Source organism: Stigmatopora nigra, chromosome 21, assembly GCF_051989575.1.
Source record: "Stigmatopora nigra isolate UIUO_SnigA chromosome 21, RoL_Snig_1.1, whole genome shotgun sequence".
NCBI lineage: Eukaryota > Metazoa > Chordata > Actinopteri > Syngnathiformes > Syngnathidae > Stigmatopora > Stigmatopora nigra.
This window is the reverse complement of record NC_135528.1, coordinates 6,298,874-6,316,052: the sequence shown is the minus strand read 5'-3', so window position 1 is coordinate 6,316,052 and position 17,179 is coordinate 6,298,874. Positions and strand designations below refer to the sequence as shown.

General features: G+C 38.3%; 1 protein-coding gene across 29 annotated transcripts in view; it reads left to right on the top strand.

Annotated features, from left to right (window-relative positions):
- adgrb2 (adhesion G protein-coupled receptor B2) overlaps positions 1–17,179 on the top strand; it is a 197,035-nt gene that overhangs the window by 112,239 nt on the left and 67,617 nt on the right. For all 29 annotated transcript variants that reach the window (XR_013330237.1, XR_013330236.1, XM_077742875.1 and 26 more), the window contains one exon: positions 10,643–11,522. Coding sequence is in view for 27 of the 29 variants with exons in the window: in XM_077742875.1 (XP_077599001.1) it covers positions 10,658–11,522 (865 nt within the window). In the remaining 2 variants the exon portion in view is untranslated. The remainder of the gene's footprint in view (positions 1–10,642; positions 11,523–17,179) is intronic.

Sequence of the window (17,179 nt, the reverse complement as noted above, 5' to 3'; positions counted from 1 at the left end):
GCTTGATCCCGCAAGTGGAGACGACATTATTGTTTGAAGGGACCTCTGTTATCTCACCTGTTACTCCGCCAAAGTGTTTGCGTTAAAGACTAAGTGAGACCCAGGTCCTGCCAAGGGTTTCTATTGATTTAGATGGATTGCGCTATCCGCCGGCATTTACACCAGGGAGAGAAGGCGTAGATATGGAGGTAAAAACCAGGGAAAGTAGGACGTGAGCGCCTAGTACAGAGGATGAGGAAATTACCCTTCTCTGTCTCGCTGCCTTTGCGGTCATTGCTATCTACTGGAGCGGGAGGGGGGGGTGGGGGAACCCGGGATGATCATAAATCTTTGAACGAGCGTGAATATGCATGCGTACCAGTGTGCCTCGACGGGATGGGCTTGTTGGAGATGGTGGATATTAGCTCGGAGATGGGCGGAACAAAAGGACCGGAATGAAATGAAACGGCCGTCTGAGATGGAGGATGAGTCTGGGTTTTTTTTTTTTTAAAGATAAAATGGCAAGGGGGAAGACAAACTGAGATTGTTGTTGGGTTGTAATGTAAGGTTTTAACATTTTCTTGTTTGGTTTCTGGTCTTTGGCTTTTGTACGAGTTCAGAAGCCTGTTTGATTTTGAAATCCGTCTGTGGAGGTGTTGGTTTTTGCAACAGAATGCTGCTCTCATCTCTCCTTTTTCACCTCGAAATTGATATTATCCGTGCAAAATGCTAACTTGGAAGTCTGAGGAAAAAGAGGCCCTGCAAGCAAGGGACATCAATAGCTTCCTTTTAATTCCGAGAACTGCTCCAGCGGCTTTCTTCTTTCCTGCTTACTTTTTTTTTCCCCTGCTGCTAATAAAGCCAAATTAGCATGTGACCTATCCCCCCCCTCAAAGGCTTTTTCTTCTTCGTAATGGGATACTTTGCCTTTGAAAGAAACATTTCAGCAAAGTTGTTTATTTCAAATATAGTTATCCGACATCAAGCTCCTTTTTAAAAGCACCGTTTTCAGCATTTTAATCTGATTTCGTTAGATGCCACACTTGCACATCTGTTCTGATGAAAGAGCTTTTGTATTTTATCTCGTTTATTTTCCCCTCTCATACTTTCCCCAGATTCCCCGGAGAACACAGAATTTTTTTTTTTCCCTCAATGTATCTTTTATGCTTCAACCTGCCGCCATATGCAACTGCCACTGTTTTCTTTTGAACGTCCTCAGGCAGTCATTTGCAGATTTTGATCTTTAACCATATACCTATCTATACTCCTTGCATACCTTTGAGTTTTTTTACATCACAAACTTCAAGAAGGCCGATTTTGAAATCCCAACAGGGCACAACAAATGAAGACATATGTCACTGCCGTCTCCTGACACGGTGCTTGGACGTTTGGTCGCCGGTCTTTTGGTCAAATGGTGACAGAGAGTTTACTGTTGAAACCAGCTCTCAAAATTATATTCATGAGAGACAGTTTAATATCTAAGAGAGAGTGTTTAATATCTAAGTACTGTTTAATATCTAAATCATATTCATGAGAGACAGTTTAATATCTAAGAGAGAGTGTTTAATATCTAAGTACTGTTTAATATCTAAATCATATTCATGAGAGTTTAATATCTAAATATCTACTGTTTCCACAGTACTTAGATATTAAACAGTACTTCAATATTAAACTGTACTTAGATATTAAACAGTACTTATATATTAAATAGTACTTAGATATTAAACAGTACTTCAATATTAAACTGTACTTAGATATTAAACAGTACTTATATATTAAACAGTACTTAAATATTAAACAGTCCTTGGGTATTAAACAGTACTTGGGTATTAAACAGTACTTAGATATTAAACAGTACTTGGGTATTAAACAGTACTTAGATATTAAACAGTACTTCAATATTAAACTGTACTTAGATATTAAACAGTACTTATATATTAAATAGTACTTAGATATTAAACAGTACTTCAATATTAAACTGTACTTAGATATTAAACAGTACTTATATATTAAACAGTACTTAAATATTAAACAGTCCTTGGGTATTAAACAGTACTTGGGTATTAAACAGTACTTAGATATTAAACAGTACTTGGGTATTAAACAGTACTTGGGTATTAAACAGTACTTAGATATTAAACAGTACTTGGGTATTAAACAGTACTTGGGTATTAAACAGTACTTGGGTATTAAACAGTACTTGGGTATTAAACAGTACTTAGATATTAAACAGTACTTGGGTATTAAACAGTACTTGGGTATTAAAGTGCTTAGATATTAAACAGTACTTAGATATTAAACAGTACTTGGGTATTAAACAGTACTTGGGTATTAAACAGTACTTAGATATTAAACTCTCTCCTAGATATTAAACTCTCTCATGAATATAATTTTGAGAGCTGCTTTCAACATTAAACTCTCCGTCACCATTTGACCGGCGACCAAAAGACCGGCGACCAAACATCCAGTCATGCATGACAAAAGTCATAAATCCAAAACTTTTATAATTCAACCCCATGTACGTCCAATGAGCTTTCACTTTTCTGAACATACACAACAACTTGCATCATTTTTATTCCTAAAGATCCCTCACTTGTTTTCTTTTTGTTCTCCCATATCACTCGCCCCGACTCCCTTCTTTTCACTCTTTCCCGAACATCTATTCTAAGAACAAAAGAGTGTCAGGAGGTGGAGAAAACAGTCTGATCATTATTTCTAGCGACTGCCAGCCACCTGTTCCACTATTCTTCGATGTTGATTAATTCGCCGACGACCACGATTTCCTCTTGTTGTGCTTACGGTTCTCGTCTCTGGTGTTTGTGTGTTTGAATTCCGTCTCTCTGTATATGTGCGAGTCTGTCACATCACACAGGGAATATTTACACATTTTGTTGCAGTCTATAATTATTTTTGACTTGGTGGCTATGTTGTACTCAAAGGAAATGAGACACTCACATAATTGGCAATTAAATTAAGGAAGCAATCTTTTCACACATCCCCGGGTGACTTTGTACTTTTCACTTAATATTTAAGACGCTTCAAAGAATTGTAGATGTACAAAAAGGCAAAAGTGGACAGGCCTGATTAAATCCTAGAAAGTTAGATTAGGAAAAATGCTTTTTCGAGAAGCAACATTTGGAAAAGAATATTTGGCTATTCCTTTAAAGCTTTTTTATAGATTTATACTTGCTTAAAATGTGTTTTTTCTTGTTAATATTCCAAGAAAAATACAAAATGTACGCTGGTTGGATGTGGCATGAAAAATTCTGGAAATTACACTGGCAGGGAAATAATAAACTAGTTTAAAAATGAACAAAATGAGCAAAATCATCCCAAAATTTGAATTTAAAGCAGATTACACTCTAAAAAAATGACTGATTACAGTTAATCTATTGTACATATTGTATTAAAAAACAAATATTATTATTTCCTGTCCTTAGAAGAAGAAAAAAATACACTCAAGGTTTAATGAAAGTTTAACGAAATCCTTTTTTGTGGGTATTTTTAGCTTCCCTTCTGTGTTAGGCTCTTTGTCATTCTTTTCCAAGAGCGGCCAATGATAAATGAGTTGGCCTGCATTAGTATGTGAAACACTCACCTCAACTTTCTCCTCGGCCTATTACTAAAGGCCCAATGGGAGAAGAGGTTTGTTTAGCTCTGCTCCAACGGGATTGGATGTTGTTTGAAGGCCTGCCATTTCAATCAGGTTTGTTGTCGGTACATTGTTTTCTATTGGGAACCCGTCCCGAGTCTTTCACTCTGTCAGTAATTGGATTAGATTTTTTTCTCCGTTTCCCCCAACGCTTGCCGCCGTGACATGACGGAAAGTTGAAGTGTCTGGAAAAAAGGTCGAGAATGCTTCCAAAAAAAAAACTCTGCACCAATGGTGTGAGAATGGTGTTTTGGGGAAAAAAAGTGGGACAAATCTATTAGTATCCAAAAGCTTTTCTTGATTCCAATTAGAGTAACCTTAACCCAGGGGATTGAATGTGTTATGTACACGATATGGGGGGGGATTTGGTTTTAACGCCACTTATTTTTCACCTCGTGTTCAGGAGAGCATATCCATAGACTTTGGAAAATGGAGCATTTTCTGCCAAAAGCTACCTGGGCTTTATTTTTTTGCTTAGCTTTACACAGTTTTCCCACTTGAGTCTTGTCACGCATCCTTATCTCTTCCAAAGACTGTAGCAACGGGCTGACATTAGCGTTTGGGATTACGATGCACAATATATATTGTATATAAGCGTCATTAACTGCTTGGAGATGGCTTTGCGCTGCATCCATTTTTAATGGCACACTTGTGCTGATCAGTGCCTGCAGCAATTTAAACAACCACAATCGGTCAAGCAACTAATAAAAATGCCAAAGTGCTCATTTTTGGAATGTGCGGCTTCAGCTTAGAGTTAAGGCAACTCTGTCTTCCCCCTCTAAAACACCCAATGTGGATTTGTTAATCAAAACCAGGTGATTTTTCTAAATACAATGACAAAAAAACATTTTTATAAGCTCTTTTTAAGTCATATTTAGATGGAACATGTATATTTTTAATCAATTCTGTGTAAATAATAGTCGCAAAACTTTATAAGTGTCTTTTTTTGCAAGTTATGGAGTTGATTTGAGTTAAGATATTGTTCGTAGAGCTTAGTAAACACATTTCAAGGTACTATTGTTAATAGTAAATGATAAACTGCATACAAGAGAAGAATGGAATGAACTATACAATTGCTGAAGGTCATATTGTCAACTTTTTGTCGCACAACAAAAGTGTTTTTATCTTATTGTCTTTTTCTTTAGTTCTTTCTAAAGTTGACAAGCATTCAATGTCATATTGAAGAATGCTTGTCTAAAAGTCATTTAGGTCTGGAAATACAAAATGTTTTCTCAACAATTTCCTCCTGTGATTACAACATTGACATTTGGCTTAAAGATACTTTTTTAAAGAGTTTTGAAGGACCCTCCTTTTAGTACATTTTGCACATACTTTTGTCTGACTTCCCAGTGAACTCAAATCTCTGAAGCTATGAATTAACCTAAAGTCATCAAAATAAAAAATCTCTGAGGCTCTATATAAAAAAAAAAAACTAGCAATATTTTGCACTTATGCTTTTTTTAAGAGCAAATTCAGCATTCTCAGCATGTACCTAAATTCAGTTAGCAGAGGTAAGGATTTTAGTAAAAACTGTAAATATATATTTTTTTAAATTATGACTAGTAACACAGTGGACAAGTGGTTAGCATGGCAGGCTTGCAGTTCTAAGATCAACAGCTCAATTGCGGACTCCAGAAATCATGTGTAGGGTGTATTTTATTTATTTTTTTAATTTTTTTTGCCATTTTATTCATGTTTATTTTACCCCCTTTTGCCTTTTGTCAAAGTATTTATAATAGATACAGTCTAGGACCATCATCACTCAGGGCTCGTTAATTTAATTTTGCACTAGAGGCTAATATTTATACTGCAACAAATATAGCCCATGTTGTACTAATAAATTCATAAGCATGATCTTGGCCAGGAAAAAAAAAAGGCTAGTCAGAAGGACAGAGTTGAGTTTCTTTTTACTTTAAATTCTCTTTTTCATTCCTCCCCTTTAACCAACCATACTGCCCTCATTGCTCAATTGTACTTTCTCTCAATATATTCATCGTGCATGAGGTGGAATGAGGCATGTGAGAAAGAAAATAAGAAAAAAAAACATCACAGTGAAAGACAGAGCTGGATAAAGACAAGGTATAGTCAGTTCAGCCCAAGAGAGAAGGCTGTCAGGAGGCATTGTGGAGATTGTATTTTTACCTCAAGGAGGCTTCTACATTTCTATAGAAAGGTGAATGCTACAAAAAGAAATAAGAAAAATTGAAGGTCACTAACAATAAACTTTAGAAAACGCAAAAAAAAATGTTACATCCTTTTTATTCATATGACAATGCAGATTTCTTCTAGCAATATCATATTATATATAAGCATACTACTTTATGACTACCATATTTTCACGACTATAAGGCACACTTAAAAGTCTTAATTTTTTTTCCAAAATAGACAGTGCGTCTTATAATCCAGTGCGCCTTATATATGGAAAAAAACCGAAAACCAAAAACGAAAAACCACCACTGTCGGATATAAAAAAAATACAAACTCCTGAACTGAAACAATACTGTTAAATATACAGATGCCATCTTAGTTTAGAACATCTTCCATCATATAGCTCCTCCCCCACTGCAAGATTTTATACAAAAAAATCCCAAACATCAACAATGGCTGGCTCTAGATGTGACTGTGTAGTGAGTGCTTCATACCTGGAAGTCAATAGCAATTACCATATTTTCACGACTATAAGGCACACTTAAAAGTCTTAAATTTTCTCCAAAATAGACAGTGCACCTTATAATACAGTGCGCCTTATATATGGAAAAAAAATGTTATTCATTGAGGGTGCGCCTTATAATGCGGTGCGCCTTATATCCGTGAAAATACGGTATATGTATGAGTAAGGTCCAAAAAATAGAGAAATTCAGCCTTTTCCCATTGAAAAATCCCCCCAACTCCTCCACACAAACAACATATTGATGAAGTTTGATTGCTTCTCAGCTGGACAGATAAAATCCCACCCTGTGTTTCTTTTGGATCAGTGAGCCGCATTAGATTGTTAGTTTCTTATTAGAGGAAACATAAACAAGTTATTCCACCACTTTAGCTGCCGCGCCGCTAGAAATAAGAGCTGTCAAAGCTTTGCAAATGAGGATTTGCTTCCATTTACGGTGTCCGACTAGGTTTTTATCACATATTACCTCTCGTGTCATGCATTTATTATTCATACGTTCATGTAATATGCCCTGGCAGGCGGACACAGGATATGTCCACTTGATATATACTTTGATGGCTGCACTGCCACGCCACGTCCAAGCATGCTTGAGCACCCTCGGCGAGTCAAACGTTGACCGGTTTCTTGACCCTGATCTACATGCACCTGAGACATAATACCATACTCCAGTGACTGATATATAATATGCATGGGTGAGGATAATATATAATGGTTGATGGAAGTATTTTACTTCTGTTTACATGGTAGGGATGCGAATATATTGCAAAATATGATTTGCACAGCCTGTCAAACTGTCAGAGAATCTCACAAACAATCCAACAGCATATTTTTCTCCCTTGGCTGCATTTTATACTGACACTTTGTTCTGATTTTTACTGTGGTATGGGATTATTTTTGACTATTAATATAGTAGGTGTCCTTTTTATACTATTTTGAAGACAAATTGGATTAGTTGCATCATTAGTTTGCGTCCAATTTAAGTGAAAAGATTGCAATTCAGCATACTCTAACATCTGGGTTACTTTTGTCTCACATGGACGCTTTGCTTGGTTTAAGTAGAATTTGATGCTGCTAATTTACGAATCTGGAATACATTTAGTCCACCTATGTGTCTTTTGTATAATCAAATATATTTAGTCCACTTTTGTATAATCAAAGCCATCATTATATTCTTAATTGCTTTATCACTAAACTGTTTTAAATCTTTTTTAAGTTAGATTCCATCCCGGATGCTTGCACATTGTATGAAAATGTAAAATGAAACAAGACTTAGAACCAATGTGAAAGGTCAACGCGCGCATGTTAGTCGGAACGCTCGGGGCAAACTAAGAGTGCCATTTCGAATTTTTGGGCTACATTTAGCACACATTGAATTGGCTAACCTCTTAATGTGGCTGCTTGTTGTACTAAACAGCTAAAAAAAAAGTGTAAACGCATCTTTAGAAATGACAAATAAATCATCTCCTTATCCAACACGGCGTTGCGTCTACTGCAGCATGTTACCGAGCAACCTCATTTAGATTTATGCAAATGTTTTGAGGTTTGCAAGAACCGCTGTGTACGCGTGCGTGCATTGGATTCTCAAGCTGGAATAGCTGTATTCATTTTCAGGGCAGTGGGATGTGACTGCATGTGCATGTGTGTCACATTAAATTCTGTTCAAACACTTAACAGATGCTGACCTTTAGCTTTTTTGCACCCCCAACAAGACAAAGTTAAGGGTGTGAAGATGCACGAACAAGTTTGTTGCTGTTTGCGTGGCCCAGCCTGACACATGTTTCCAAATCGCTGGCGTTATTCTATGCTAGAACACGCCATCATCAAATTCACATGAAAAGGGCACCAGACCCACAATTTATTTCCACTTTGTGGCAATGTTACCATCCCATCCAAGAACATGTTATCAAATTTTTGTTTGGGTGCTTAAGGGAAATTCTGGATTAGTTTTGATGCTTCTTCTTTTGTTGTTGTGCTTCTACAAAGTTTTACATGGTCAAAAACCAGGTGTAGGGAATCTATGGCTCGGGAGCCACATGTGGCTCTTTTTGATGAGTGCATCTGGCTTTTTGCTAACCTGTGAGCTAAAATATAGAAGCTGCTGGTGACAGAATTGACATACTACATTTATAACTGCTTTAATCATCTTTTTTTTGCTGTAGACTCTTCTGGAATGCATCCTCTCATTGGTTAGCAACAGCATAAGAATATTTTAAAAAAAATATTCATTTTTATCACTTTAAAAGTGGTGGAATCACACAAAAAATTACATTTACATGTATGTATTTTGACTTTTAAATTTGTAGTATGGCTCACCAGGAATAACATTGGAAAATATGCATTGAAATGAGGATTTTGGCCGTTTTACACCCTCAATAGTTACCATTGCATTTTTCCACTTACTATTTCCTTTAAAATAGCATAACTGGTAGATTAAATTTTGGTCAAGGTAGTTGTGAGAATACCATTTTGACAAATACATCAGTTTCAAAAATGTAGCGTAAAGTACAAGTTCACTTTAATTGAATTGTGACCATTGAACACTGTTTTAAATTCACTTGGTAAAAAAAAAAAATCATTCTGCAACTCTTTGGCCTGATTTTGTGCCGTGATGGTTTTCGGCCACAAAGACAAACATTAGATGAGTCATATTGTCACCTCGGCGTATTAAGCCTCAGCGTAGCAGGCTAAAAAGGAGATGGAGAAGAGCACGAGACGGAAAGAGGGATATTCTTAATTCACCACCCTCCGAGATACCATTAATGTCAAGGTGGAATAGGGAAAGAAGACATCCAAGCTAATGAATATTTATGGTGCCCACAGTAAAGTGCTGTTTTAGAGTGAAGTGGGACAGAATGGACCTGAAGACAGCACTTTAGGGCCTGTTCTTGCATGTATGAATATTCATTGTTCATTGTCCCAAAAACAATTTGCTTAACGCTTTTGACTTCTTTTCATCCGTAAAATCTGTGTTGGGTTTACCTATGCATGGCTTGGAATCTAATGTTAACTTGACTTTTGATATCTCTTTGACAAGATATTGTCTTTATAGAAGGACAGAACAATGCTGTAGTATGTAGTATTTATTAACAAAACTGTAAATGCCTTGGCGTGCCATTGGAGGATATTCTGCTTTGTATTTGTCAAGGAGTTCACGGACGCTTTGTCAATGGAGCGTGTGTCCCTGCTTTGAAAGGACACGCTGTGGATTATCTCACATTTTTTTTCATAGTCTGAATCTATGTCAAAAAAGCTCATCACATATAGCAAGTTGTCCTTCAGTGCAATTCATGGCATCTTGCCTGTGACCCTCTTTTCGTACTATGAGTTCTATTCTTTCCTTTCACACTGTATCGGTAAAGAAAGGAACAGAAACTACCTTTGCGAATTGTACTTCATGGAACAGTCGGTATAGATTTTTATATTTTTTCCCCAACAAATTAAAACTAGGATTTTATCTATGGAAAGATGAACTTGTAAACAAAGTGCCATATATGAACTGGCATTATATAAGGGACAAACGAGGCTTGACGGTGGGTGAGTCATCCACATTATGGCAGAGGGCTTCGACCTGAAGGAACCTTCAACTTGGTCTTCTTGTGTTTCTGACACTTGGCTTCCACAAGGCTGGTGACGCTTAGCATCCAATCCCCTGTGGAGTCATTTCTGCCCATGATAAAAATGGCATCTTCACCCAGGCCCTCTAGACTATATGTTTAATGCTGGAATGCTTTTACACAATTGCACAAATTCAGCAACGTACCATACTGCTCTGTCTCATTAACATCTCCCTTAGGCCAGTAGGGTACTTTCAGCAGAACTGTGCATCTCGCTCACAAAGGAGACGTATGTAGAAATGTGTATATTTCATTTAAACAGTTCATTATGACTGGGTTTTTTAACCGGATGTGGAACAATTTAAAAAATCCATGCAAACCCTGGGAAGTATTAGTTTTCTTCTGTTATTAGTATTATTTGAAAGCTACCTGGATATCTGTCTGGATATTGTAGTTGTACATGTGGATTTTTGGTTCTTTAAGTAAAATAATTCATATAATTGTCCATGTAACATTAATATATTTCAGTGCAATTAAAATAGTTCGTTTTTTTTTAATACACAATGCAAAGTGATGACTGCTGACGTGAAAATAGTTACAAAATAGCTGTCAGATACGTACATTCAAACCACGTAAGACTGCAATCCTCAAGATGTTCCAGTCCACGTTAGGTCAGGATAATACACGCTGAGCTGAAAATTGAAAATTGTTAGGTCGCACAGTCTTGCCATAAAATCTTTCCTGGTCTCCACCATATTCAATCTCCCTTTTTTTCCATTTCTTCTGCAGGACGAATGTCATAGGATGAACACTGCTGGTGGGGTGTATCTGTCTGTGCTGTCCTCTCTCCTGACCACGCTCGGGGTCCTGGCTGCCCTCGCTCTGGCTCCTCTATCCACCCTGGCCGACGTGGCCTATGGGGCCTCCGACGTCCTCCCCAGCGCCGGGGTAGTGGGACCCCCATCGCCGTGCTCCAGTCTGGTCGCCGGGGTGCTCTATGGCTCGTTTTCGCTGAAGGAGCTTTTTCCCTCCAGGGCTCCGGGTTGTTCCTGGTCCCTGGAGAACCCGGACCCCACCAAATATTCCCTCTACCTTCGTTTCAACCGCCATCCTTCCATCTGCCGAATACACTCCCCCATGCTGCTATCCCTCGACCACCACCTGGCCAATCAAAGCTGTCCACCCCAACTAGAGGTGGCTTCAGCTCGGGATCAGGAAGTCGTGGATCTCTGCACCAGTCAGTCCAACCCGGATACCCCTTACTCCTTCCTCCAGTTTGACAAGAACTTCGTTCAGCTATGTCTAAGCAGACACCCGGCCGTAGACGGAGATCCGTTAACCAAGGATTTACTGGAGATGAGGTTGGTGGAGGTGTTACTCATCAACAACGAGAACTCCAGTCAATTCACTTGTGGCGTTCTCTGCCGATGGTTCGAGGAGTGTTTGCGAACTGGGGAGCAAAATGAAGACGTTCCCAACAGGGACGGTTGCGGATTGACCCAAACGGGTTGCATCTGTCCTAATCACAACATCATGCCACCACCGTCCGTCCCTCTTATCCCCGAGACGCCGCACAGTTTCAGCAACGGTTCGACGGTTCCGGACGACTGTTGCGTCACGGAACTTCATTCCAACGACGCCATCGCCATCGCGCCCAGAGATGTCCACGGTAAGATGATACTTTTTATTTGCTGTTCAGGTATTTCAAAAAAATTAAGAGCACAATATTCTATTGTAAAAAAACATTTTGCCTGGAACCAATCAGCACATTTTGTAAACATCCTTAGTTTCACAGTAGCCTCTCCACAAGTGTGTTCCGTTCCAAAATGCTGTGTCTGAATTATGCATGTTAGCCTTTTAATTAAGATAATCAGCTCAAAGTGGACCCTGCTAGCCCTTCATCAAAAAGATTTGCTAATCACCAGTAGAGCCTTTCTGATCTATATTTTAGATCTCCCCTTCCCAAAATCCTTTCCTCGTAGTCAGGAGCTTCAGTTGGGATCACGTTGGTTTACATACTGCATTTTACGATACATCCATGAATCTGTTTACACGTGCATGACAGTGTGTGCCGAACAGATTTTTTGCAGTGTTAGGACAAGATGATATTTGACAACCATGCGCATACACATGGTCGTTCATACATCAACGCATCGAACACGAGGAGCAGCAGAGTCGCTTCATAAACATAACACAAGGGGATTTGCCTGTGTGTGCCTGTAAATGTGTTTTTTTTCCAAATACCAACATAGACTGTAGTCAAAGAGAGGTAGAGAATTACCATCAGCTTTTAAAGTGACAGTATCCTTTTAATGCAGACTTTTTTTGCATTTTGATGGGATTATAGTGATCAATATGATAGACATAGTTGGATCTTGATAGGAGATTCTGCCTTCAAATAACTGTTAACATGTTTAAATACTGCATATGTAGTTTTAGGTTTTGACATGGGCAGTATTTATTTATAGATAGCTACCTGAATTGGTCTTAGTTAAAAGAAAATATCTTGCATGTCATCATACTTCATTTGAGCTCTCGTAGTGACATTTTGGCAATAAAATGTTAGTCAAAAATACTTTAGACCGCTAAAGCTAAGCACTAATATTGTGTAGAGTATTAAAAAAATGAACAGAAAAAGACACAAGGTTTTTTGAGGAGAAAATAACTTGGCTTTATGCAGCATAGCTTTAGAGAAAATCAAAACGATAGCACAACCCTGTGATTTGATGCCAATTGTTGAGGTGATACAGTCATGCTTGTTTCTCAGCTATTTTTGTTATTTTTTTATACATCATTTCATGCTTTTTCTCTTTTACATGAAAGCCCTGATCTGGAACATGTTCTTTAGCTACTAGTCTTCGTAAGAACTTGTTAGTAGTCATGTATATCTAACGAAGAAAAAAAAAACTGCACAGCGTGTTCTATAACGTATCAATGAAGCAACATTAAGCAGAAGCTTCTGACATTTTCTCTCTCTCTTTCTCTCTCCCTTACTTTCATTTCCCGTAATTCTACACTTCACACTTCTTTTCCGGTAGCTTGTTTCCTGATAATTGGCGCTCACATAAGCATGTACATGTCTCGCTATATGTGTACGTGTGTGAGTCAGCATGGCATAGAAGCAGTATTTATTTTTCCATGGTGCGTATAAAGGACATACAGGTGTTTTAATATCCGCATACGCCTGTTCAACACACAACACCTGCACGGTGACTGTGAGTAATGACTGTTCTTCACCACCCGCCTGGGTTGATGAACATGAGTAATTGTTTCTCTTTCAACACGCGTATCCTTCACCCTCTAAAACAAATGAAGGAAAAAAATGCATGCGTAAAGCGCCGTCTGCGTCGGCCGGCGACTAAAGCGGCGGGATTAGTATTCCATGTTGGTGAGCACCGGTTTTCTTTCTGGCCGGGATCAGCACTGAGCCCCTTTATGTCGGAGGAAAAGGCCCTCACACACTGCATTTACTTGCACTCACACACTAAGCATCTATCTGTGCATCGGCATGGTTAAGTCTGCAGTGGATTGTTAAGCTTGCCCCCTTTTTTTTTTTAATGAGAACCCACAGCCAACTTCCGTTCGAACCAATTGATATGTTAGAGATAAAACTTTTGGGTTCAACACTAATTGGCTAATACGGCTATAGGTACGCTTGCATAAACTGATTAGATGCAAAGGGTCTACCCTGAATCCAAATAGGTTTGTTATAAATAGTCATGTCGTACTTGATACCTGCTATCAGTATTGAATGTGGTATCGAATTCTGGTCTGATCCAGTAGTTGGTTTTTATTTTAATAATGGGCATTTTGGCTGCTAGAAATGAAACCAATAGGCAAATATGTCGTTGCCGGATGTTTCGTAACCGGACGTTTGGTCGCCTGGACGTCTGGTCAAAACGGGAGAAGTGTATCATAGTAACAGAGTATTTTAAAATCCAGCAAGCCTCACTTAAAAAATAAAATAAAATGTATAATTTACTGTATATCCCTAATTTTAAACCATAAGGTTTTGCACGTTTAGAGTATTTTCCGCAGGTGACTCATTTTCGCATGACATGCCGTCGCAATCAAATCTTTAGTCAAACTTCCTGCCACAGGATTTACTCTTACATAACTTTATATCCAGATAAACAACAAATCGGACCGATGTAATGCCATCAGGATTTGAATTGTTGTCATTCGACAATAGACTATTTTTATACCGTCACGCATGGCGACCTGAAACCGGCGGATGGAAACACACAAGCGCACGCACACAGAAAAAAATAAAATGCTGACCTCCGGAGAATAGCATCACATGATCACGGGCACAGGTGCGCTACGAGATGCAAGGCTATTTTCTACAGTTAATCGATCACATCGAGGCACTAGAGCTTAACGAGGAGTCAGCGGGCCGGAGCCTGCTGTGATGTGTGTGTGTGTGTGTGTGTGTGTGTGAGCCGGAGTGTGTCTTAAAGAGGCCGAGTGTGAGATGCGGTCATACATCTCTGTATTTCATTGCCACTGAGTTGCTCTACAACCACTCAAGAGCACCGTGAACTAGGCGAGATATACTGCGGCGCTGAGGTTATTCTGTCATCCACTTTGCAGAACTGTACGCAGCCTACTCCGACACATACACCCATGATTTGGTCCCTCAAGTCCAGTATGAATGGAAGGTCTCTAGAGGTTAGTTAATTTAGCCCATTGGTGCCGTAAGAGCAAATCTCCTGGCGCGTCCTTCACTGAGATGTCACTCCATATTCTAGGCTTCTCCTATCTCTGTTAAATTTCTATCTGGTTTGCTGCTCACCTTTGTACATCATGCAAGATTCATCAGGTTCTATATAAGGGATGAGATGAATTAAAATGTGGTCAGTTAGGGTCTGAGGTCCAATTTTGGCCATTAAATTCCCAATGGATATGATAGAACATATGTTAATATATTGGATACAATTGGATAACTTTATTCATCCCATTTTCGGTAAATTTTGTTGTTATGGTAGCAAGAGGGTGAGAATACAGACACAGAAAAATACTTTTTTTTACATAGATAGCTAATAAGTTAATAAATAAATACATGAATATATATATATATATATATATATATATATATATATATATATATATATATATATATATATATATATATATATATATATATATATATATATATATATATATATATATATATATATATATATATATATATATATATATATATATATATATATATATATATATATATATATATATATACACATAAATATATAAGCACATATATTCATACACATTGATGTGCGTGCATTTGTCTGTAATGTGTTGTTAATGTGGCAGTGATTGGTATGATGGGATATAATGTTGGTGGATTATATTGTGGTGTGCAGTGAGGTAGAGGAGAACTTGAGAGAAGTGGGCATCTGCTTCAGAAAAGAGAGGGATGAAGGTGAGCAAGAGTGAAATATAATACATGTGAGTAAATGATTCCTGGAGGAAAGGTGAGGTGACAAGGAGATTTTGAATTGAAGTACCTGGAGTCAAACAGTGCAGGGAGATGGAGAATGTGGAAAGGAAGTTGAGAACCGTGCGTGAGAAAGGTGGAAGAACTGAATAAGGGGATCAGGTGTGTTCTGTGATAGGAGAGTGTCGGGAATATGATGGGGAGTAGTGGTGAGGATGATGAATGGATCTGAGGAGGTGGTGTTAGAAGTAGCAAAGATGGATATGCTAAGGTTTCTATTAGGTGTGGTTGGGGGGATAATGTTAGAAATGTGACATTTTTTTGTGTTTCATAACTCTGAAGGAAACGGGAAAAATGCAGAGCCATTGGAAGATGGTGTTTTGAGGTCATAGACCTTACATATATGGTTAACAATATTTTCTCAGTGGCATGTCTCATATTCATTTTTGTCTCGTTACATTGCCATTAAATGGGTAGGAACGACATTTTCACATTTTCCAAAGATATAACCTGGTAATTTATCGCCAAATGCATCCGGCTTAAACTAGTGCGCTATGAATAATTCAGACGAAGGTAAATAATATCTGTGTTTAGTATAGTCAGTGTCTCTCTCTGGCAACTTAATAGTACATAAATGTATGCATTATGGGATAATGGTGAAATAATGAAGTTTACAGTGGAAAAAGACAAAAGCCTCCCATTTCGGTGCTTATATAGAATGCTATTCATGTGACGATTAGATGGCCACCTGAGTCCTTTGCAATGATATTGTGTGATCAGGCATGGCCATTAGCATAATCTTCAACAGTGTGAGTTAATAGCCATGTGAGAAGATGCTTTGAATTATAGACGATGATTCAGACTGGCAGCAAAATGACCTGAAAGCCATTTTTTGTCTGTATCAAGATTGTGAGCAACCTATCAATGTGGTCAACATCATTATTTCTGTCCTATTCCATTCCAAGTGCGATTTATTGCAATGATCATAGAGGACTAAGTGATGGTACCTAGTCAGAGCTAACATATTTCCAAATTCCCAAGCTAATGTTTTCAAATTGAACATGTTGATTGCATTTTCAAGCGCTCAACATTGAAATATTAATGTCACTCTTCCCACGTCTGGCATCCACCTATACTAGTTTATCCCAAATGTGTCCTTGACTGGAAAGTATCATCCTGACACTCTTGCCCATGAAAAGTCTCCGGGGAAGCTCGTTTGTGTTAATCTGGCACAACGTGGAAGGAATCTGTTTACCAGACACGGCCTTGCATGATAGACAAGGGCTATTTATCCTAATATAGAGAGCGAAAGCTTTCCAAATGTACTTGGAAACTCATTCAAATTGACATGGCAGTGAAAGTTGTATATCACACGATAACCGCAGCCATGAAGCATGACCGTTTTTTTTTTTTTTTCATTGCTCTTTCTCTCTTACTTCTTGCCTGTTGCTCACATAGTCAAAAAGCAGCTGTCGTCTTAGCAAACACACACAAATGGACGGTGGGTGCAGAAGCTAATTAAATCAGGCTGCATTCAACCCATAGATTTCACTTTTTATTACCTCTGCCAGAAGTGGTACCTACGCAGGTATTTGTATTCAGTTCTTTGCCCCTCTGTTGGTGATTAAAGCTTAAGGTAATGAGGTCAGAAAAGGAACTCCAAGATAGCTTGTTAACCGATTAGCCTTATTTAACTACATTTTATAGAATACTGCAGGTTATATACATAATTAGATCAGAACAGGTCCAATGTTAAAGATGGAAGAAATACAGTGATGCTTTGAATTTGCTTGCTAAGGTAGAAGACTTGTCTCTGGTGCTCGGACGTTTGGTCGCTGGTCTTTTGGTCGCCGGTTAAATGGTGACAGATAGTTTACTGTTGA